The 22679-nt window shown below is 45.4% G+C and overlaps 1 protein-coding gene across 1 annotated transcript in view; it reads right to left on the reverse strand.

The window, feature by feature from the left end:
- Positions 1-22025, reverse strand: part of LOC129827206 (transcription factor COE1-A-like) — a 40175-nt gene extending 18150 nt beyond the window's left edge. The window contains exons 1-3 of the mRNA XM_055887945.1: positions 21936-22025; positions 21539-21766; positions 19811-19937 (exon numbers count right to left, since the gene is read on the reverse strand). Of these exons, the coding sequence (XP_055743920.1) occupies positions 19811-19937; positions 21539-21766; positions 21936-22025 (445 nt within the window). The remainder of the gene's footprint in view (positions 1-19810; positions 19938-21538; positions 21767-21935) is intronic.
- Positions 22026-22679: the final 654 nt, after the last annotated feature.

Raw genomic sequence — 22679 nt, forward strand, 5'->3', positions numbered from 1 at the left:
CCTGCTTCTATAAACCAATGAGGAGATGGGAGAGGCCGGACTTGCAGTGCGATCTGCGTCAGAAATAGAACTGACTTCTATTTTAGCCCTTGGCAACGCAGATGCTCGTTGGCGCGCGCAAGCAGTGTGGGTGCAATAATTTCATAATATAGATTTCGAAATTTATTTTGCAACGTTCGCGCACGCGACGCGATCGGTGTAGTCAGCCTGTAAGAGACGTTATTCCTTCTCTCCCAGCAGTCGAAGGTCACCCAGCCTTAGTAAACCCGCTGCCATCAGTCGTCTCTGCAGGGTGGCCGACTGAACCGATCTCAAAGGGAAGGCTGGGTTGTGGAAGATAGGCTCCTCCCACACCCACAGCTCAGGCTCCACACCCCCTTCTCGTGTGGGCCTTAATAGTTTTAAGGCCCTCAGCACCGCAGAGTAAAAGTCTGAGAGACCTGCTGTACTCAGCCTCTCAAGCTGCTGTTCCAACCCTAATCTGTCAGCTCTCCTCAGCAGCGCGCATGTTGGTTCCCTCCAGCCAGCATCAGTATGGTACAGCAGTCTCTGCGCCGCCTTTAGTCTGAAAGCAGGCACCCTGCTTTCCAGTTCCACCGAGCACTGTCCTGCGTGGCAGCGTCCCACCTACAGTATTTTCACGTCCGGATAAAAAGCGTGGCCAAAGTAAACTGCCTGTTACTCATGGGATAAACTATATTGAAAAAACATACTTTACGATGATATTGTCACATGTATCAAATAAAATCAAAGCAGGAGATATTAGTCGTCCATAACGACAGCTTATCAGAAGGCAAATCCAGGTCCCTTCTCGCGCACTCCAGAAAACAGGAAACTGGTGACACGTCATGCCAAGAGCTATTATTCGAGCCCAGATCAAGTTACACACTCAATTCTTCTCTCACTGCTTGTCGACATCTAGTGGAAGACGTATGAAGTGCATCTAAACTTTTAAATATCAAGGACTTTAATAGGCAGGCCCTAGAAGAGAGCATCGATTTCAGATTTTCCACTTCCTGTCAGGAAGTTTGCTGCAAAAGGAGTTCTGTTCTACTCACAGATATAATTCAAACGGTTTTAGAAACTAGAGAGTGTTTTCTATCCAATAGCAATAATAATATGCATATTGTACGAGCAAGAATTGAGTACGAGGCCGTTTAAATTGGGCACGATTTTCCCCCAAAGTGAAAACAGCGCCCTCTGTCCTCAACAGGTTTTAATAAGCACAATGTCTTGAGTAAAAGCCAAAATGGATTTATACCAAAACATCGCACGACTGATCATATTTACACCCTACACACCCTGATAGATAAACATGTCCACTAAAATAATACCAAAATGTACGCTTGCTTTATCGACTTCCAAAAAGCATTTGATTCTATTTGGCATACAGGACAGTTCTACAAAGTTATTGAAAGTGGTGTAGGGGGTAAAACATATTACATAATTAAATCAATGTATAATGGCAATACGTGCAGCGTCAAAATTGGCAAGAAAATAACAGAATTCTTTAACCAGGGGTGGAGCCGTTCTCCAGGGTTGCAATATGAGCCCTGCACTCTTCAATATTTATTATAAAACGAATTCTAATTGAAATACCTATTAAAATGTAGCTAAAACTAATTGAATGTGTCAATGAACCAAATGCACGTTATGGCAGCGAGGTGTGGCAATCAAACAAACTAAGCATCTGTATAGAGACAAAGTAGAGACGCAATTCAACAGCTCAGACACAAGAGGTATGTGGCAGGGTCTACAGTCAATCACGGATTACAAAAGGAAAACCAGCCCCGTCGCGGACCACGATGTCTTTCTCCCAGACAAACTAAACAACTTCTTTGCTCGCTTTGAGGACAACACAGTGCCACTGACACGGCCCGCTACCAAAACCTGCGGGCTCTCCTTCACTGCAGCCAATGTGAGTAAAACATTTAAACGTGTTAACCCTCGCAAGGCTGCATCCCCAGCCGGCATCCGCAGACGGCATCCCCAGCCGCATCCTCAGAGCATGCGCAGACCCGCTGGCTGGTGTGTTTACGGGCATATTCAATCAATCCTTATCTGTTCCCACATGCTTCAAGAGGGCCACCATTGTTCCTGTTCCCAAGAAAGCGAAGGTAACTGAGCTAAATGACTATCGCCCCGTAGCACTCACTTCCGTCATCATGAAGTGCTTTGTGAGACTAGTCAAGGACCATATCACCTCCACCCTACCTGACACCCTAGACCCAGTCCAATTTGCTTATCGCCCCAATAGGTCCACAGACGACGCAATCGCAATCATACTGCACACTGCCCTATCCCATCTGGACAAGAGGAATACCAATGTAAGAATGCTGTTCATCGACTACAGCTCAGCATTTAACACCATAGTACCCTCCAAACTCGTCATCAAGCTCAAGACCCCGGGTCTCGACCCCGCCCTGTGCAACTAGGTCCTGGACTTCCTGACGGGCTGCCCCCAGGTGGTGAGGGTAGGTAACAACATCTCCACCCCGTTGATCCTCAACACTGGGTCCCCACAAGGGTGCGTTCTGAGCCCTCTCCTGTACTCCCTGTTCACCCATGACTGCGTGGCCATGCACGCCTCCAACTCAATCATCAAGTTTGCAGATGACACTACAGTGGTAGGCTTGATTACCAACAACGACGAGACGGCCTACAGGGCGGGGGTGAGGGCCCTCGGAGTGTGGTGTCAGGAAAATAATCTCACACTCAATGTCAATAAAACAAATTAGATGAATGTGGACTTCAGGAAACAGCAGAGGGAGCAGCCCCCTATCGACATCGACGGGACAGTAGTGGAGAAGGTGGAAAGTTTTAAGTTCCTTGGCGTACACATCACAGACAAACTGAATTGGTCCGCCCACACAGACAGCGTGGTGAAGAAGTAGCAGCAGTGCCTCTTCAACCTCAGGAGGCTGAAGAAATTCGGCGTGCCACCAAAAACACTCACAAACTTTTACAGATGCACAATCGAGAGCATCCCGTCGGGCTGTATCACCGCCTGGTACGGCAACTGCTCCGCCCACAACCGTAAGGATCTCCAGAGGGTAGTGAGATCTGCACAACGCATCACCGGGAGCAAACTACCTGCCCTCCAGGACACCTACACCACCCGATGTCACAGGAAGGCCAACAAGATCATCAAGGACAACAACCACCCGAGCCACTGCCTGTTCACCCCGCTATCATCCAGAAGGCGAGGTCAGTACAGGTGCATCAAAGCTTGGACCGAGAGACTGAAAAACAGCTTCTATCTCAAGGCCATCAGACTGTTAAACAGCCATCACTAACATTGAGTGGCTGCTGCCAACATACTGACTCATCTCTAGCCACCTTAATAATAAAAAATGGAAAATCAAATTACTTGTTCGATATTACTGCACGGTCGGAACTAGAAGCCCAAGCATTTCGCTACACTCGCATTAACATATGCTAACCATGTGTATGTGACAAATAAAATTTGATTTGATTTGACTTTCCTGAAAAATTTGATTTGCATAACAAGATTTCACCAAAAGGGAAAAACTGTCACACCCTGGTCTGTTACACCTGTCTTTGTGATTGTCTCCACCCCCTCCAGGTGTCGACCATCTTCCCCATTATCTCCTGTGTAGTTATACCTTTGTTCTCTGTCTGTCAGTTCATTTTGTTTTGTCAAGCCTACCAGTTTTCCCCTCTGTTTCTGTCTCTCCATTGTTCCTGTTTTCTAATTGACCGGTTTTGACCTTTTCTGCCTGACCCTGAGCCTGCCTGACATCCTGTACCTTTGCCCCATCTATCTGGATTACTGACCGCTGCCTACCCTGCCCCTGAGCCTGCCTGACATCTTGTACCTTTGCCACAGCTATCTGGATTACTGACCCCTGCCTACCCTGACCCTGAGCCTGCCTGACATCCTGTACCTTTGCCCCATCTATCTGGATTACTGACCCCTGCCTACCCTGACCCTGAGCCTGCCTGACATCCTGTACCTTTGCCCCATCTATCTGGATTACTGACCGCTGCCTACCCTGACCCTGAACCTGCCTGACATCCTGTACCTTTGCCCCATCTATCTGGATTACTGACCCCTGCCTACCCTGACCCTGAACCTGCCTGACATCCTGTACCTTTGCCCCACCTATCTGGATTACTGACCCCTGCCTACCCTGACCCTGAACCTGCCTGACATCCTGTACCTTTGCCCCAGCTATCTGGATTACTGACCTCTGCCTACCCTGGACCTGCCTTTCACCTGCCCCTGTTGGAGTAATACACTGTTGTTACTTTGACGTTGTCTGCATCTGGGTCTCACCTGAAATGTGATAAAACCCCCATTGAAACCCTGCATGGTTCTGGAAGATTCTCCTACATGTCCAGAGGAAAACTACAAACCCTGCATGGTTCTGGAAGATTCTCCTACATGTCCAGAGGAAAACTACAAACCCTGCATGGTTCTGTAAGATTCTCCTACATGTCCAGAGGAAAACTACAAACCCTGCATGGTTCTGGAAGATTCTCCTACATGTCCAGAGGAAAACTACAAACAATGCATGCAGGGCAGAATTAGGCCAATATCCACAAATAATAAAAACTCAAAAAAGATCAATTAAGTTTTGAAACATCTAAAATACAGTGACCCCCTCTCATATCACTACCGAGCCCTGCAATGCCAAGACTTGAGCAAAGAAAATCCCCTGGTCCTGGGGCTGAGTTCACAAACCTGTTCTACTAACACACTGAAGCCTCAGTCCCCTCATCCAGCTGGTCCTGGGGCTGAGTTCACAAACCTGTTCTACTAACACACTGAAGCCTCAGGACCAGAACATCCAATCAACACAGTCAAAACAAAACTACATTGCTTATTGGGAAACACAAGCACAAAGCAAAATGCAGTGCTATCTGGCCCTAAATCAACAGGTCACAGTGACTAACTATTTGACCATAGTTACTGATCAAAACCTTGACAAAGTACAGGTTCAGTGAGAAGGGTAGACACAGGAAAACATGGCTCCCTGTAGAGGAAAGGCGGTGCAACCCTTATTCAATGTTTCAAAGACCTCTCTGATGAGAGTAGGCTACCCGTCCTGTTGGGGGAGGACGCAGAGAGCTGTGGGTTGGCAGCACACTACATTGCTGCCTGCCATAAGTTGAAGGACAGAGTCTGACAGACCAACCAACCTGCACATGTCCTCAATATGCTTATTGTTATTGTTGAATGGTTATTTTGACCCTTGGTTATTGTTGTTACTGTTGTCCCGTTGACCATTTGGATTCTTATTATTTTAATATTGTAAATATCCAAAGTAAGCTTTGGCAGAATGTACAATGTTACGGGAGAGGAGTGGAGTAATTCAGTACAGTGTTGGCATGGGAAACATGTGTTAACATTGCCAAAACAAATGAAGTAGATAATACAGTCACAGTCAGCAGCCTTAGAGGTTAATAAACTGCACCAGAGATGAGATAGAACGTGTGTGTGTGTCCTGTGGTCTCTCTAACAATGTTGTTCACATGTGCTGATCAACAACTAATATAAGTAATTACACAGCTTGGTCTCACTATCCCAGAGAGTATATCACTATAGGAACACATTCCTCTATTCTCTACTCCTCTATCCCTCTATTCTCTATTCCTCTATTCTCTTCTCTCTTCCTATATACCTCTATTTTCCATTCCTCTATTCTCTATTCCTTTATTCCTCTATTCCTTTATCCTCTATTCTCTATTCCTTTACTCCTCTATACCTCTATTCCTCTATTCTCTATTCCTTTATTCCTCTATTCCTTTATCCTCTATACCTCTATTCTCATTTCCTCTATTCCTCTATTCCTCTAGCCTATATTCCTCTATTCCTCTATTAATCTATTCTCCATTCATTTACTCCTCTATACCTCTATTCTCTATTCCTCTATTCCTCTATTCTCTATTCCTTTACTCCTCTATATCTCTATTCTCTATTCCTTTATTCTCTATTCCTTTACTCCTCTATACCTCTAATCCTCTATTCTCTATTCCTTTATTCCTATATTCCTTTATCCTCTATTTCTCTATTCTCATTTCCTCTATCCTCTATTCCTCTATTCTCTATTCCTTTACTCCTCTATATATGTAACGGCAGTCTAGCTCATCCTCCTCCTCGGAAGAGGAGAGGCGAGAAGGATCAGAGGACCAATGTGCAGCGTGGTAATTAGACATAATGAATTTAATAAAACAAAACAAGACACTATACAAACTGACAAAACACACTAACCGTCACAGTCCCGTGTAGCACCAACACTGACACAGGAACAATCACCCACAAACAAACAGTGAGAAAAGCCTACCTTAATATGGTTCTCAATCAGAGGAAACGTCAAACACCTGCCTCTAATTGAGAACCATATCAGGCAACACATTTAACCCAACATAGAAACAGACAAACTAGACACACAACATAGAATTCCCACCCAGCTCACGTCCTGACAAACACTAAACAAGCAAAACGCATACGAACTCTGGTCAGGACGTTACAATACCTCTATTCCTCTATTCCTCTATCCTATTCTCTATTCTCTATTCTCTATTCCTTTACTCCTCTATACCCCTATTCCTCTGTTCTCTATTCCTCTATTCCTCTATCCTATTCTCTATTCCTCTATTCCTCTATTCTCTATTCCTCTATTCTCTATTCCTATACTCTCTATTCCTCTATTCCTGTGAACAGCCTCTGTGTGTGTGTGTCTCTCTCTGCTTTCCATCTGTAGGCCCCGTAGGCCCCAGCCAGGGTGTTGTCTGAGGGTGTAAGCCCAACTCGCCTCCCTTCTGAGGAGACAGCCTGACCCAACGGACCCCAGAAACAATCCATTGGAGAGCTGGTGGAGAAGCTTGCTCCTGCAGGCCTGCCAGGCTCTTTATGATAGACCCCCAGATAAAATACAGATGTACAGTGTCTTGCAAAAGTATTCATCCCCCTTGGCGTTTTTCGTATTTTGTTGCATTACAACCTGTAATTTAAATAGATTTTTATTTGGATTTCATGTAATGGACATACAGAAAATAGTCCAAATTGGTGAAGTGAAATGAAAAAAATTACTTACAAAAAAATGGATTACTTACATGACTTACATGACTTACAAAACATTTAAAAAAAAAACGGAAAAGTGGTACGTGCATATGCATTCACCCCTTTACTATGAAGCCCCTAAATAAGATCTGGTGCAACCAATTACCTTCAGAAGTCACATAATTAGTTAAATCAAGTTCACCTGTGTGCAATCTAAGTGTCACATGATCTGTCACATGATCTCAATATATAAACACCTGTTCTGAAAGGCCCCAGAGTCTGCAACACCACTAAGCAAGGGGCACCACCAAGCAAGCGGCACCATGAAGACCAAGGAGCTCTCCAAACAGGTCAGGGACAAAGTTGTGGAGAAGTACAGATCAGGGTTTGGTTCTAAAAAAATATCAGAAACTTTGAACATCACACAGAGCACAATTAAATACATTATTAAAACATGGAAAGAATATGGCACCACAACAAACCTGCCAAGAAGAGGGCCACCCATCAAAACTCACGAACCAGGCAAGGAGGGCATTAATCAGAGACGCAACAAAGAGACCAAAGATAACCCTGAAGGAGCTGCAAAGCTCCACAACGGAGATTGGAGTATCTGTCCATAGGACCACTTTAAGCCGTACACTCCACAGAGCTGGGCTTTATGGAAGAGTGGCCAGAAAAAAGCCATTGCTTAAAGAAAAAAGTAAGCAAACACGTTTGGTGTTCGCCAAAAGGAGTGTGGGAGACTCCACAAGCATATGGAAGAAGGTACTCTGGTCAGATGAGACTAAAATTGAGCTTTTGTGCCATCAAGGAAAACTATATATCTGGCTCAAACACAACACCTCTCATCACCCCGAGAAAACCATCCCCAACAGTGAAGCATGGTGGTGGCAGCATCATGCTGTGGGGATGTTTTTCATCAGCAGGGACTGGGAAACTGCTCAGAATTGAAGGAATGATGGATGGCGCTAAATACAGGGAAATTCTTGAGGGTGACCTGTTTCAGTCTTCCAGAGATTTGAGACTGGGACGGAGGTTCACCATGCAGCAGGACAATGACCCTAAGCATACTGCTGAAGTAACTCTCGAGTGGTTTAAGGGGAAAACATTACAATTTCTTGGAATGGCCTAGTCAAAGCCCAGACCTCAATCCAGTTGAGAATCTGTGGTATGACTTACAGATTACTGTACACCAGCGGAACCCATCCTACTTGAAAGAGCTGGAGCAGTTTTGCTTTGAAGAATGGGCAAAAATCCCAGTGGGTAGATGTGCCAAGCTTATAGAGACATACTTCAAGAGACTTGCAGCTGTAATTGCTGCAAAAGGTGGCTCTACAAAGTATTGACTTTGGGGGGGGTGAATAGTTATGCACGCTCAAGTTTTCTGTTTTTATAAATAAAAAATATTCAAAGTGGTAGGCATGTTGTGTAAATCAAATGATACAACCCCCCCAAAAATCCATCTTAATTCCAGGTTGTAAGGCAACAAAATAGGAAAAATGCCAAGGGGGGTGAATACTTTTGCAAGCCACTGTACAGTAAAATGTCTTTTTGCAAGCCACTGTACAGTAAAATGTCTGAGTGTGGATCATCTTCCTCTCTCTCTCTCTCTCTCTCTCTCTCTCTCTCTCTCTCTCTCTCTCTCTCTCTCTCTCTCTCTCTCTCTCTCTCTCTCTCTCTCTCTCTCTCTCTCTCTCTCTCTCTCATGCTAGTTACTCTCTGTTTATTATCTATGCATAGTCACCTTAATAACTCTACCTACATGTATATATTACCTCAATTACCTCAACTAACCGGTGCCCCAGCACATTGACTCTGTACTGGTACCCCCTGTATATAGCCTTGCTAATGTTATTCTACAGCTGCTGTTTTATTATTTGTTACTTCCATTTCTTATTTTTTACTTATCAATTATTATAATTATTTTTTACTTGACAGGTATTTTTTATTAAAACTGCATTGTAAGTGAGCATTTCACTGTAAGTTGAATTGTTGAATTCAGCATTTCACTGTAAGGTCTACACCTGTTGAATTCAGCATTTCACTGTAAGGTCTACACCTGTTGAATTCAGCATTTCACTGTAAGGTCTACACCTGTTGAATTCAGCATTTCACTGTAAGGTCTACACCTGTTGAATTCGGTGCATGTGACAAACAACATTTGATTTGATTTGATTCTCTCTTTCTCCCTCCCCATCTCTTTTTGCTGTTTCCATTTTACACAATGATATGGACAGAGAGAAGGAAAGACAAGTCACATGAAGAGAGAGGTTGACCACGGCATAGGCAAATGGGAGCCTGGAGAGATGAACTGAGAAAAGAGGGAGATGAGACTAGGTCAGAGTGAAAAATCAGTACAGGCCAGCTGGTAAGGATATGAATCACGCCAAAACAATGAGAAAATCACATCTTCAAATATTACAGAGAAATAACAGTTGACATCATTTTCTCTCCTATGACCCCTTTAAGTCGTAAGTAGGATTCAGACTAGGATTAGTCCTGTGTGCTTATTACACTAACCACCCGAGGGTCTATGATTTTTCACAAGATATTATGACACAGGATATGTTAGAAAATAGCCTTTTAGATAATAAAAGCCACGTAGTCTGTCTGTGTGTCTGTGTGTCTGTGTGTGAAAGAGAGCAAGATAGAGAGACAGAGGGGGAGAGAGAGGGCAAGATAGAGAGATGGAGGGCAAGACAGACAGACAGAGAGAGAGAGAGAGAGAGAGAGAGAGAGAGAGAGAGAGAGAGAGAGAGAGAGAGAGAGAGAGAGAGAGAGAGAGAGAGAGAGAGATAGGGCAGGTTAGAGAGAGAGACAGAGAGGGCAAGATAGAGAGAGAGAGAGTGAGAGAGAGAGAGAGAGAGAGAGAGAGAGAGAGAGAGAGAGAGATAGGGCAAGGTAGAGAGAGAGATAGAGTAAGATAGAGAGAGAGATACATGAATCACATCACTCTCCAAAAAGACCCAATCCTAACCAGTAAACATGAAAACATCATTAACTTTATAATCAGCAACTGTAGGGATTCACCTCCCAATCAACTCGATCAGCTCCATCATCAGGATCAATACACATGGAAGTTTCATGAAGCCACATCCACACCACCATCCACAACGCTTCATATTTAACCGTAACAGAGGGTAGGAAATGAGTTAGGGAGGGAGGAGGAAGAGGAGGGGGGAGAGTATTCGTTAGGGAGGGAGGAGGAGGAGAGGGTAGAGAATGAGTTAGGGAGGGAGGAGGAGGAGAGGGGAGAGAATGAGTTAGGGAGGGAGGAGGAGGAGAGGGGAGAGAATGAGTTAGGGAGGGAGGAGGCAGAGAGGGGAGAGAATGAGTTAGGGAGGGGAGGAAGAGGAGAGGGGGAGAGAATGAGTTAGGGAGGGAGGAGGAGGAGAGGGGAGAGAATGAGTTAGGGAGGGAGGAGGAGGAGAGGGGAGAGAATGAGTTAGGGAGGGAGGAGGAGGAGAGGGGAGAGAATGAGTTAGGGAGGGAGGAGGAGGAGAGGGGAGAGAATGAGTTAGGGAGGGAGGAGGCAGAGAGGGGAGAGAATGAGTTAGGGAGGGAGGAGGAGGAGAGGGGAGAGAATGAGTTAGGGAGGGAGGAGGCGGAGAGGGGAGAGAATGAGTTAGGGAGGGAGGAGGAGGAGCAGGGAGAGTATGCGCTAGGGAGGGAGGAAGAGGAGAGGGGAGAGAATGAGTTAGGGAGGGAGGAGGAGGAGAGGGGAGAGAATGAGTTAGGGAGGGAGGAGGAGGAGCAGGGAGAGTATGCGCTAGGGAGGGATGATGATGGGAGCAGGAAAGATAGGAGGGTAAGAGGAAGGATAGGAGGATGAGGAGGATAGGAGGAGGAGAGAAAGAGGACAGATGGATGAAGGTTCGGACAGCCAGTGATCTATCTTCCTGTAGTATGAAGGAGGAACAGGGACACCTGTTCCTTCACCTCTGATGCTCTCAACTCTTCTCTCTCTCTCTCTCTCTCTCTCTCTCTCTCTCTCTCTCTCTCTCTCAATACCTTCATAAACCATTCTCTTCTCCTTTTCCTCCCTCCCTCCCTCCCTCCCTCGCTCCCTCCCTCGCTCCCTCCCTCCCTCTCTTCCTCCCTCCCTCCCTCTCTCCCTCCCTCCCTCCCTCCCTCCCCTCCCTCCCTCCCTCCCTCCCTCCCTCTGTTCTCCAGTGTTCAGGTGGGATCTCATGATAGCTGGCTAAGCATCGATTCAGCCACTGGAGGTTCAATAGTATTACTGCTTCATTCTTCACACATACACACTCACGCACGCGTGCATGCACACACACACACACACACACACTCACTCACACACTGACCCTTCCCCCAACCTAAATCAATTCCATACAATCTTGTTTTGATCCATTTCTCCGGTGATTGAGTTTATTTGGAGGATCAGACAGACTAAATGACACATGACTTGAACATGTCAAGAGGATAAAACAGCAGGAAATCCAGACCCATAGAATGCATCACTGATTTTTTATAAAGGAAAGTCTGCCTATTTTACTTTTAAACAGATGCTTGAGAATTTTACAAATGAATGTATGTAAATATGACATTTCACTGTGATAATACCAAAAGTTCAACTAATCTAGGAATTAAGATTACAGTAAGATTACTAGACCTATAGCAAACAATATTTTATAATCTAACCCATCATAAAAGCGCAAAATGGAAAATCCTATAATCAACATAAATCCAATAGTGATCTTTAGGGTAGATTATAATGTGGTGTTCCACCATCTGGACATTCCAATTCCTTCCTACCATTCCATTTAGCAGGAGATAGTGTCTAAACCCTCAATCTCATTTGAATATCTCCATAATATAGAGGTTGTTAAGGAACTGTGTCTGACTGTAGGGGGGGGGGGGGGGGGGGGGGGGGGGGGGGGGGGGGGCGTGTGTGTGGCATGCGTGCTTCTAAGGTCCATCTGTACTACACACTGATACCAATGCCAGTAATACAGTTACAGACTGAAGTTCTTCCATTTCACAGTTCCTTCCGATATAAAAATGACAAACAACTTCTGGCTCTTTCCACCCCCCTGTGGAATAGTAGTCAGATAGAACATAGAGAGAATGGGAGTTAAATGGCACACTATTCACTATGTAGTGCACTACTTTTGACCAGGGCTCTATGGGCTTTATAAAGGGAGCCATTTGGGACACATTTAGAGTCTTTCAGGTTGTTAATATTCTGTTGCTGTATTTTAGTCTTCTCCTGTCCCTGTCCTGTCCTAACAGCATCCTCAGCCTCCTGACTGATTACTGATGCTTCACACCTAATCAGTACTAGACCCAGAAATACTACTCATAATGTGTCTGTCTATCTGTCAGAGAGAGAGCATTGGTCTTTGTATGTGTGTACGTGCATGTGTGCGTGTGTGTGCACACCCAATTTTTAGCAACTACCCGTAATGAGAATAGTATTGACGTAAACACTGACTCGGTGACTGAGTTCATCAGGAAGTGCATAGAGGATGTTGTTCCCACTGTGAGGATTACAACTTATCCAAACTAGAAACCGTGGATAGATGGCAGCAATCACGCAAAACTGAAAGCGCGAACCACAACATTTATCCACGGCAAGGAGATGGCCGCCCACCAAAACTCATAGACCAGGCAAGGAGGGCATTAATCAGAGACGCAACAAAGAGACCGAAGATGACCCTGAAGGAGCTACAAAGCTCCACAGCAGAGTTTGAATAATCTGTCCATTGGACTACATTAAGCCGTACACTCCACAGAGCTGGGCTTTACGGAAGAGTGGCCAGAAAAAAGCCATTGCTTAAGGAAAAAAATAGGCAAACACGTTTGGTGTTCGCCAAAAGGAGTGTGGGAGACTCCCCAAACATATGGAAGAAGGTACTCTGGTCAGATGAGACTAAAATTGAGCTTTTATGCCATCAAGGAAAACTATATATCTGGCTCAAACACAACACCTCTCATCCCCCCGAGAAAACCATCCCCAACAGTGAAGCATGGTGGTGGCAGCATCATGCTGTGGGGATGTTTTTCATTGGCAGGGACTGGGAAACTGCTCAGAATTGAAGGAATGATGGATGGCGCTAAATACAGGGAAATTATTGAGGGTGACCTGTTTCAGTCTTCCAGAGATTTGAGACTGGGACGGAGGTTCACCATCCAGCAGGACAATGACCCTAAGCATACTGCTGAAGCAACTCGAGTGGTTTAAGGGGAAAACATTTAAATGTCTTGGAATGGCCTAGTCAAAGCCCAGACCTCAATCCAATTGAGAATCTGTGCTATGACTTAAAGATTGCTGTACACCAGCGGAACCCATCTTACTTGAAGGAGCTGGAGCAGTTTTGCTTTGAAGAATGGGCAAAAATCGCAGTGGCTAGATGTTCCAAGCTTATAGAGACATACCCCAAAGAGACTTGCAGCTGTAATTGCTGCAAGGGGTGGCTGAACAAAGTATTGACTTTGGGGGGTGAATAGATATGCACGCTCAAGTTTTCTGTTTTTCCGTCTTATTTCTTGTTTGTTTCACATTAAAATACATTTTGAATCTTCAAGTGGTAGACATGTTGTGTAAATCAAATGATACAACCCCCCCCAAAAATAAATTTTAATTCCAGGTTGTCAAGCAACAAAATAGGAAAAATGCCAAGGGGGGTCAATACTTTTACAAGGCACTGTATGTGGCAGGGACTCCAGACCACCAGGAATTATAAAGGGAAAGCCAGCCACGTTGCGGACACTGAGGTCTCTCTCCCACGTCTTGCTCCCAGACAAGCTAAACACCTTCTCCCCACTTCTATGAAAACACAGAGCCACCAACGCGGGACATCGTGCTCACAAGGTGAAGTCTCGTTCTCTATGGCCGACAGAGTAAGACACTTAAGCCTGTTAACTCTCGCTAGGCTGCCGGCACCCAAGCTGCGTCATCAGAGCATGTGCAGTGTTTATGGACATATTAAATCCCTCCCTAGATCAGACTGCTGTCCCCACTTGCTTCAAGATGTCCACCATTGTTCCTGTACCCAAGAATAGAAAGTAAATGAACTAAATGACTATCACACATAACACTCATTTCTCTCATCATGAAGCACTAAGCTCACGGCCTTGGGTCTGAAACCCGCCCTGTGCAACTGGGTCCTGGACTTCCTGATGGGTCGACCCCAGGTTTGTGAAGGTAGGCAACAACATCTCCACCACACTGATCCTCAACACTCGGGGCCCCACAAGGGTGCGTGCTTAGGTCCCTCCTGTACTCCCTGTTCACCCATGACTGCGGGGCCACGCACGCCTCCAACTCAATCATCAGGTTTTCTGACAACACAACAGTGGTAGGCCTGATTACCAACAACGATTAGACAGCCTAGAGGGAGGAAATAAGGGCCCTGACGGGGCTGTGCCAGGAAAATAACCTCTCCCTCAACATCAACAAAACAAAGGAGCTGATCGTGGACTTCAGGAGACAGCAGAGGGAGCACGCCCCTATCCACATCGACGGGCCGCAGTGGAGAAGGTGGAAACCTTAAAGTTCTTCGGCATGCATATCACTGACAACCTAAAATGGTCTAAGCACACAGACAGTGTGGTGAAGAAGGCGCAACAACGCCTCTTCAACCTCAGGAGGCTGAAGAAATTCTGCATGGCCCCTCAGTCCCTCACAAAGTTCTACAAATGCACCAATGAGAGCATCCTGTCAGACAGACTGTATCACCTCCTGGTACGGCAATTGCACCGTCCACAACCGCAAGGCACTCCAGAGGGTGGCGCGGTCAGCACAACACATCACCAGGGCACACGGTTTACCCTCCAGGACCTGTGTCACATGAAGGCCAAGAAGATCATCAAGGTTCTCAGCTACCCGAGCTACGGCCTGTTCACCTCGCTACCATCTAGAAGACAGAGACAGTACTGGTGAATCAAAGCTGTGACCGAGAGACTAAAACCAGCTTATATCTCCAGGCCATCAGACTGTTAAATAGTCACCGCTAGCCGGCCTACGCCCAGTACCCTGCTCTGAACTTAGTCATTGTACTAGCTGGCTACCACCCGGTACTCTACCCTGCTTTGCACGCTCTTGGCATTCACCCAAACAGCTTCATGAGGTAGTCAACTGGAATGCATTTCAATTAACAGGTGTGCCTTGTTAAAAGGTAATTTGTGGAATTTTTCGAATTCTAAATGCATTTGAGCCAATCAGTTGTGTTGTGACAAGGTAGGGGGGGTATACAAAAGATAGCCCTATTTGGTATAAGACCAAGTCCATATTATGGCAAGAACATTTTAAATAAGCAAAGAGAAACGACAGTCCATCATTACTTTAAGACATGAAGGTCAGTCAATATGGAACATTTCTAGAACTTTGAAAGTTTCTTCAAGTGCAGTCGCAAAAACCATCAAGCGCTATGATGAAACTGGCTCTCATGAGGACCGCCACAGGAAAGGAAGACCCAGAGTTATCTCTGCCGCAGAAGACAAGTTCATTAGAGTTAATTGCACCTCAGATTGCAGCCCAAATAAATGCTTCACAGAGTTCAAGTAACATCAACTGTTCAGAGGAGACTGTGTGAATCAGGCCTTCATGGTCGAACTGCTGCAAAGAAACCACTACTAAAGGACACAGATAATAAGAAGAGACTTGTTTGGGCCAAGAAACACGAGCAATGGACATTAGACCGGTGGAAATCTGTCCTATGGTCTGATGAGTCAAAATTTGAGATTTTTGGTTCCAACATCTGTGTCTTTGTGAGATGCAGAGTAAGTGAACAGATGATCTCTGCATGTGTGGATCCCACCATGAAGCATTGATGAGGTGTGATGGTGTGGTGGTGCTTTGCTGGTGACACTGTAGGGATTTATTTAGAATTCAAGGCACACTTAACCAACATGGATAACACGTCATTCTGCAACTATACGCCATCCCATCTGGTTTGCGCTTAGTGGGACTAGCATTTGTTTTTCAACAGGACAATGACCCAAAACACACCTCCAGGCTGTGTAAGGGCTATTTGACCAAGAAGGAGAGTGATGGAGTGCTGCATCAGATGACCTGGCCTCCACAATCACCCGACAACCCAATTGATATGGTTTAGGATGAGTTGGAAAAGCAGTGCTCAGCATATGTGGGAATTCCTTCAAGACTGTTGGAAAAGCATTCATGAAGCTGGTTGAGAGAATTCCAAGAGTGTGCAAAGCTGTCATCAAGGCAAAGGGTGGCTACTTTGAATACTCTTAAATCTAAAATATATTTAGATTTGTTTAACACTTTTTTGGTTACTACATGATTCCAAATGTGTTATTTCATAGTTTTGATGTCTTCACTATTATTCTATAATGTTGTCACGACTTCCGCCTGGTTCGGGCGGCTTTCGGCGGTCGACGTCACCGGCCTTCTAGCCATCGCCGATCCACCTTTCATTTTCCTTTGGTTTTGTCTTGTCTTCCCTCACACCTGGTTTCAATTCCATGAATTACATGTTGTGTATTTAACCCTCTGTTCCCCCCATGTCCTTGTGCGGATTTGTTTCTTGTAGTGCTTGTGTACGTTATGCTGGTGGATACCGGGTCTTGTTTGACCCATTGATTGATTGATTGTTCTGTTACGGTGGTTTTTATGTTAATTAAACGACACCGTTGTAAATGAGTTTTCGCTCTGCTGCGCCTGACTTCTCTGCCGCCAGTACGCCCCGTTACAAATGTAGAAAATAGTAAAAATAAGGAAAAACCTTGAATGAGTTGGTGTGTCCAACCTTTTGACTGTTATATTTGACTGTTGACTGTTATTATATTCCGGAATATGACATTGCTCGTTCTGGTATTTCGTAACTTATTTCCTTTCATATCTGGGGAATTGTGTATAGTTTTGTAACAGTACTACTGGTAGACCCAGAAACATAAGCATTTCGCTGCACCTGCGATAATATCTGCTAAATATGTGTACGCGACCAATAACATTTGGTTCGATTTATATGTGCTCCAGCAGCAGGGTCTTTTAATATCAGCAGTGATAAGCGGTGGCGACTGCATTCTGAAGAGGAAAGGATTGACTTCTGAACGAGTTCATCATCATGCACCTCCAACATGCGTCACAAATGGCATCCTATTAACTATATAGAGGATTACTTTTAATCAGGACCCATAGGGCTCATGTCAAAAGGATTGCACTATACAGGGAATAGGGTGCCATTTGGGACACAAACCCAATCTACAGCCAGAAGCCTGCCAGCACTTCACAGCTCTTTACAGCCCCTAACAGACCTCACAGGATTACAGCATTGCATCTCTGCCTGGAGGAAGGGATTGTAGCTTCTTTGATGAATGGTGATACATGTAAATGGACTTGTAGGAGCGAGAGAGAGGGAAGGAGAGAAAAGCAGGCTGCCCAGAATAAAAACAGCTTTACACGTGAATAGGGATGTGAAAATACACCCAGTTTCCTTTTCTCTACCCACTTTCCTGTTCTGTGTGTGTGTGTGTACAGTTGTGGCCAAAGGTTTTGAGAATGACACAAATATACATTTTCACAAAGTCTGCTGCCTCAGTTTGTATGATGGCAATTTGCATATACTCCAGAATGTTATGAAGAGTGATCAGATGAATTGCAATTAATTGCAAAGTCCCTCTTTGCCATAAAAATGAACTGAATCCCCCAAAAACATTTCCACTGCACTTCAGCCCTGCCACAAAAGGACCAGCTGATATCATGTCAGTGATTATCTCGTTAACACAGGTGTGAGTGTTGATGAGGACAAGCCTGGAGATCATTCTGTCATGCTGATTGAGTTTGAATAACAGACTGGAAGCTTCAAAAGGAGGCTGGTGCTTGGAATCATTGTTCTTCCTCTGTCAATCATGGTTACCTGCAAGGAAACACGTGCCGTTATTATTGCTTTGCACAAAAAGGGCTTCACAGGCAAGGATATTGCTGCCAGTAAGATTGCACTTAAATCAACCATTTATCAGATCATCAAGAACTTCAACGAGAGCGGTTCAATTGATGTGAAGAAGGCTTCAGGGCGCCCAAGAAAGTCCAGCATGCGCCAGGACCGTCTCCTAAAGTTGATTCAGCTGCGGGATCGTGGCACCACCAGTACAGAGGTTGCTCAGGTATGGCAGCAGGCAGGTGTGAGTGCATCTGCACGCACAGTGAGGCGAAGACTTTTGGAGGATTGCCTGGTGTCAAGAAGGGCAGCAAAGAAGCCACTTTTCTCCAGGAAAAACATCAGGGACAGACTGATATTCTGCAAAAGGTACAGGGATTGGACTGCTGAGGACTGGGGTAAAGTCATTTTCTCTGATGAATCCCCTTTCCGATTGTTTGGGGAATCCGGAAAAAAGCTTGTCCGAAGAAGACAAGGTGAGCGCTACCATCAGTCCTGTGTCATGCCAACAGTAAAGCATCCTGAGACAATTCATGTGTGGGGTTGCTTCTCAGCCAAGGGAGTGGGCTCACTCACAATTTTGCCTAAGAACACAGCCATGAATAAAGAATGGTACCAACACATCCTCTGAGAGCAACTTCTCCCAACCATCCAGGAACAGTTTGGCGATGAACAATGCCTTTTCCAGCATGATGGAGCACCTTGCTATAAGGCAAAAGTGATAACTAAGTGGCTCGGGGAACAAAACATCGATATTTTGGGTCCATGGCCAGGAAACTCCCCAGACCTTAATCCCATTGAGAGCTTGTGGTCAATCCTCAAGATGCGGGTGGACAAACAAAAACCCACAAATTCTGACAAACTCCAAGCATTGATTATGCAAGAATGGGCTGCCATCAGTCAGGATGTGGCCCAGAAATTAATTGACAGCATGCCAGGGCGGATTGCAGAGGTCTTGAAAAAGAAGGGTCAACACTGCAAATATTGACTCTTTGCATCAACTTCATGTAATTGTCAATAAAAGCCTTTGACAATTATGAAATGCTTGTAATTATACTTCAGTATTCCATAGTAACATCTGACAAAAATATCTGAAGGCACTGAAGCAGCAAACTTTGTGGAAATTAATATTTGTGTAATTCTCAAAAGTTTTGGCCACGACTGTACAGTGTGTGTGTGTGTGTGTGTGTGTGTGTGTGTGTGTGTGTGTGTGTGTGTGTGTGTGTTTATTCCAGTAGTAGCAGCAGTATTGTGTGTGATGAATTAATTAGGTCTGTGAGCAGGCAGCATGTGGTTCCTCTCCCCAACACAAGTTGATTAGTGATACCAGCTGTCCCCAGTGTGTGTGTGAATGTGTATGTGTGTGTGTGTGTGCATGTCAATGTGCCATTCCCTTGCCAGCTGCCAGGCTACACCATGCCAGTCCTATATGATTACCCACTGGCACTAAACACAGACTGGAGCCAACCACCAACCAGGAGGCCAAGATGGCCGACCATGGTTATCCCATAGTCCCTTCTACCCTCCTCTCCTCTCCTCTCCTCTCCTCTCATTGCTCCTCACTCGCCTTTCTCCCCACTCCTCTTCCATCCCTCTCTTTTCTCCCCCTCTCCTTTCATTTCTCCTCACTTACCTCTCTCCCCTCTCTCCTCTCCTCCCCAGTGTATATGTTAAATTAAGGTGTATTTACCTGGGAATATGTAGCGTCAGGTGTGTTAAATTAAGATGTATTTACCTGGGAATATGTAGCGTCAGGTGTGTTAAATTAAGATGTATTTACCTGGGAATATGTAGCGTCAGGTGTGTTAAATTAAGGTGTATTTACCTGGGAATATGTAGCGTCAGGTGTGTTAAATTAAGGTGTATTTACCTGGGAATATGTAGCATCAGGTGTGTTAAATTAAGATGTATTTACCTGTGTATATGAAGCGTCCAGGTGTGCCCTTGCAGAACTGTTTAGATTTGTATGACAGCGTGACCTCTACAACCCCGGGGATGTGTCTTGGGGGAGTCTGCACCCGGATGGCGTGGGCTGTGATGAGCTACGGAGGGGGAAAGGGGACAAAAGAAGGTTGTAATATTACATATCTACTTCACTTGTCATTACAGACCCCATAACATTTTGGGGCTCCAGAGTTGCGCAACAGTCTAAGGCACTGCACCTCAGTGCAAGAGGTGTCACTACAGACCCTGGTTCGATTCTAGGCTGTATCACAACTGGCTGTGATTGGGAGTCCCATAGGGTGGCGCACAATTGGCCCAGCGTTGTCCGAGTTTGGCCGGTGTATTCATTGTATCTCGTTGTAAATAAGAATTTGTTCTTAACTGACATGGTTAAAAAATGGTTAAATAAAATGTAAATAAAAACAAGTTCTATACAGTGCCTTCGGAAAGTATTCAGACCCCTAGACTTTTTCTACATTTTGTTAGGTTGCAGACTTATTCTAAAAATGTTTACATAGTTTTTTCCCCTCATCAATGTACAACAATACCCCACAATGAAAAAGCAAAAAATTATTTTGAGATTTTTTGTGCAAAAATTAAAAACTGAAATATCACATTTACATAAGTATTCAGACCCTTTCCTCAGTACTTTGTTGAAGCAACTTTGGCAGCGATTTTAGCCTTGAGTCTTAGGCATGACGCTACGAGCTTGGTACACCTGTATTTGGGGAGTTTCTTCCACTCTTCTCTGCAGATCCTCTCAAGCTCTGTCAGGTTGGATGGGGAGCATTGCTGCACAGCTATTTTCAGGTCTCTCCAGAGATGTTCGATTGGGTTCAAGTCTGGGCTCTGGCTGGGCCACTCAAGGACATTCAGAGACTTTTCCAGAAGTCTTGCCTGTCTGCTTAGGGTCGTTGTCCTGTTGGAAAGTAAACCTTTCGCCCCAGTCTGAGGTCCTGAGCGCTCTGGAGCAGGTTTTCATCAAGGATCTCTCTGTACTTTGCACCGTTCATATTTCACTCAACCGTGACTAGTCTCCCAGTTCCTGCCGCTGAAAGACATCCCCACAGCATGATGCTGCCACCACCATGCTTCACCTTAGGGATGGTGCCAGGTTTCCCACAGACATGACTCTTGGCATTTAGGCCAAAGAGTTCAATTTTGGTTTCATCAGACCAGACAATCTTGTTTCTCATGGTGTGAGAGTCCTTTAGGTGCCTTTAGGCAAACTCTTAGCGGGCTGTCATGTTCCTTTTACTGAGGAGTGTCTTCCATCTGGCCACTACCATAAAGGCCTGATTGGTTGAGTGCTACAGAGATGGTTGTCTTTCCGGAAGGTTCTCCCATCTCCACAGAGGAACTCTGGAGCTCTGTCAGTGACCATCGGGTTCTTGGTCAGCTCCCTGACCAAGGATCTTCTTCCCCGATTGCTCCAGAAAGAGTCTTGGTGGTTCCAAACTTCTAACCCTTACCCTAACCCCAAAAACTCTATTTAACCCTAACCCTAGCTCCTAACCATAACTCTTAACGTAATTCTAACCTTAACCCAAAACCCCCCAGAAATAGCATTTGACCTCGTGGGGCTAACAAAATGTCCCCAGTTGGTGAAATTTTCGTTTGTTCACTATTTTTTGTTAAACAAATAAACAAACAAACAAACAAACAAACAAACAAACAAGCACGCACACACACTACTGACCTCACTCCAGACCAGCATGGTACCAAATATGACCTGAAGTCCATCAAAGAAGTTTTCTCCAATGATAATGACTGTAGCCCCGCCTGTAGTCCAGCCCTCACTGGGGCTGATGGCCTTGATACAAGGGGTGGCTGTTGAGGGAGGGGGAGTGAGGAGGGAGGTAGGGGGGAGAGCGATCAGAAATATAGCTTTAACTCCCACAGCACAGTTTCTCCCTTCTGATTGATTCTATGAAGAGAAAAACTAAATTCTCCAATTCATAAGGAGGTCTGCTGTGAGGCGTAATACTGACCCCTGGATCTTATGATTACAGGCTTTACATTACTGCATCAGATTGGAGAAAAGAACAGCAGTGGAATTACAAATAAATAATAAATAAAGGCTTAATCTCCTCTACTTTACAGATCCTCAGCTTGTCAGACATGATGTCATTCTCCAAAGCAGGGTAATCCACTTTACTACAGAATGACTTCTGCTCTTTCCCCATCTCTCTTCTGCCTCTCTCTCCTCGCTTTCTTTACCCTCCTCTCTCTCCGTCATCCTTCCCTTTCCTCTCTCTCCCCTCTCTCTTCTGCCTCTCTCTCCTCGCTTTCTTTACCCTCCTCTCTCTCCGTCATCCTTCCCTTTCCTCTCTCTCCCCTCTCTCTTCTGCCTCTCTCTCCTCGCTTTCTTTACCCTCCTCTCTCTCCGTCATCCTTCCCTTTCCTCTCTCTCCCCTCTCTCTTCTGCCTCTCTCTCCTCGCTTTCTTTACCCTCCTCTCTCTCCGTCATCCTTCCCTTTCCTCTCTCTCCCCTCTCTCTTCTGCCTCTCTCTCCTCGCTTTCTTTACCCTCCTCTCTCTCCGTCATCCTTCCCTTTCCTCTCTCTCCCCTCTCTCTTCTGCCTCTCTCTCCTCGCTTTCTTTACCCTCCTCTCTCTCCGTCATCCTTCCCTTTCCTCTCTCTCCCCTCTCTCTTCTGCCTCTCTCTCCTCGCTTTCTTTACCCTCCTCTCTCTCCGTCATCCTTCCCTTTCCTCTCTCTCCCCTCTCTCTTCTGCCTCTCTCTCCTCGCTTTCTTTACCCTCCTCTGCCCCGTCATCCTTCCCTTTCCTCTCTCTCCCCTCCCTCCTCTGCCTCTCTCCCTTTTCATCTCTCCTCCTCT

This window comes from Salvelinus fontinalis, chromosome 29 (assembly GCF_029448725.1).
Source record: "Salvelinus fontinalis isolate EN_2023a chromosome 29, ASM2944872v1, whole genome shotgun sequence".
Lineage (NCBI taxonomy): Eukaryota > Metazoa > Chordata > Actinopteri > Salmoniformes > Salmonidae > Salvelinus > Salvelinus fontinalis.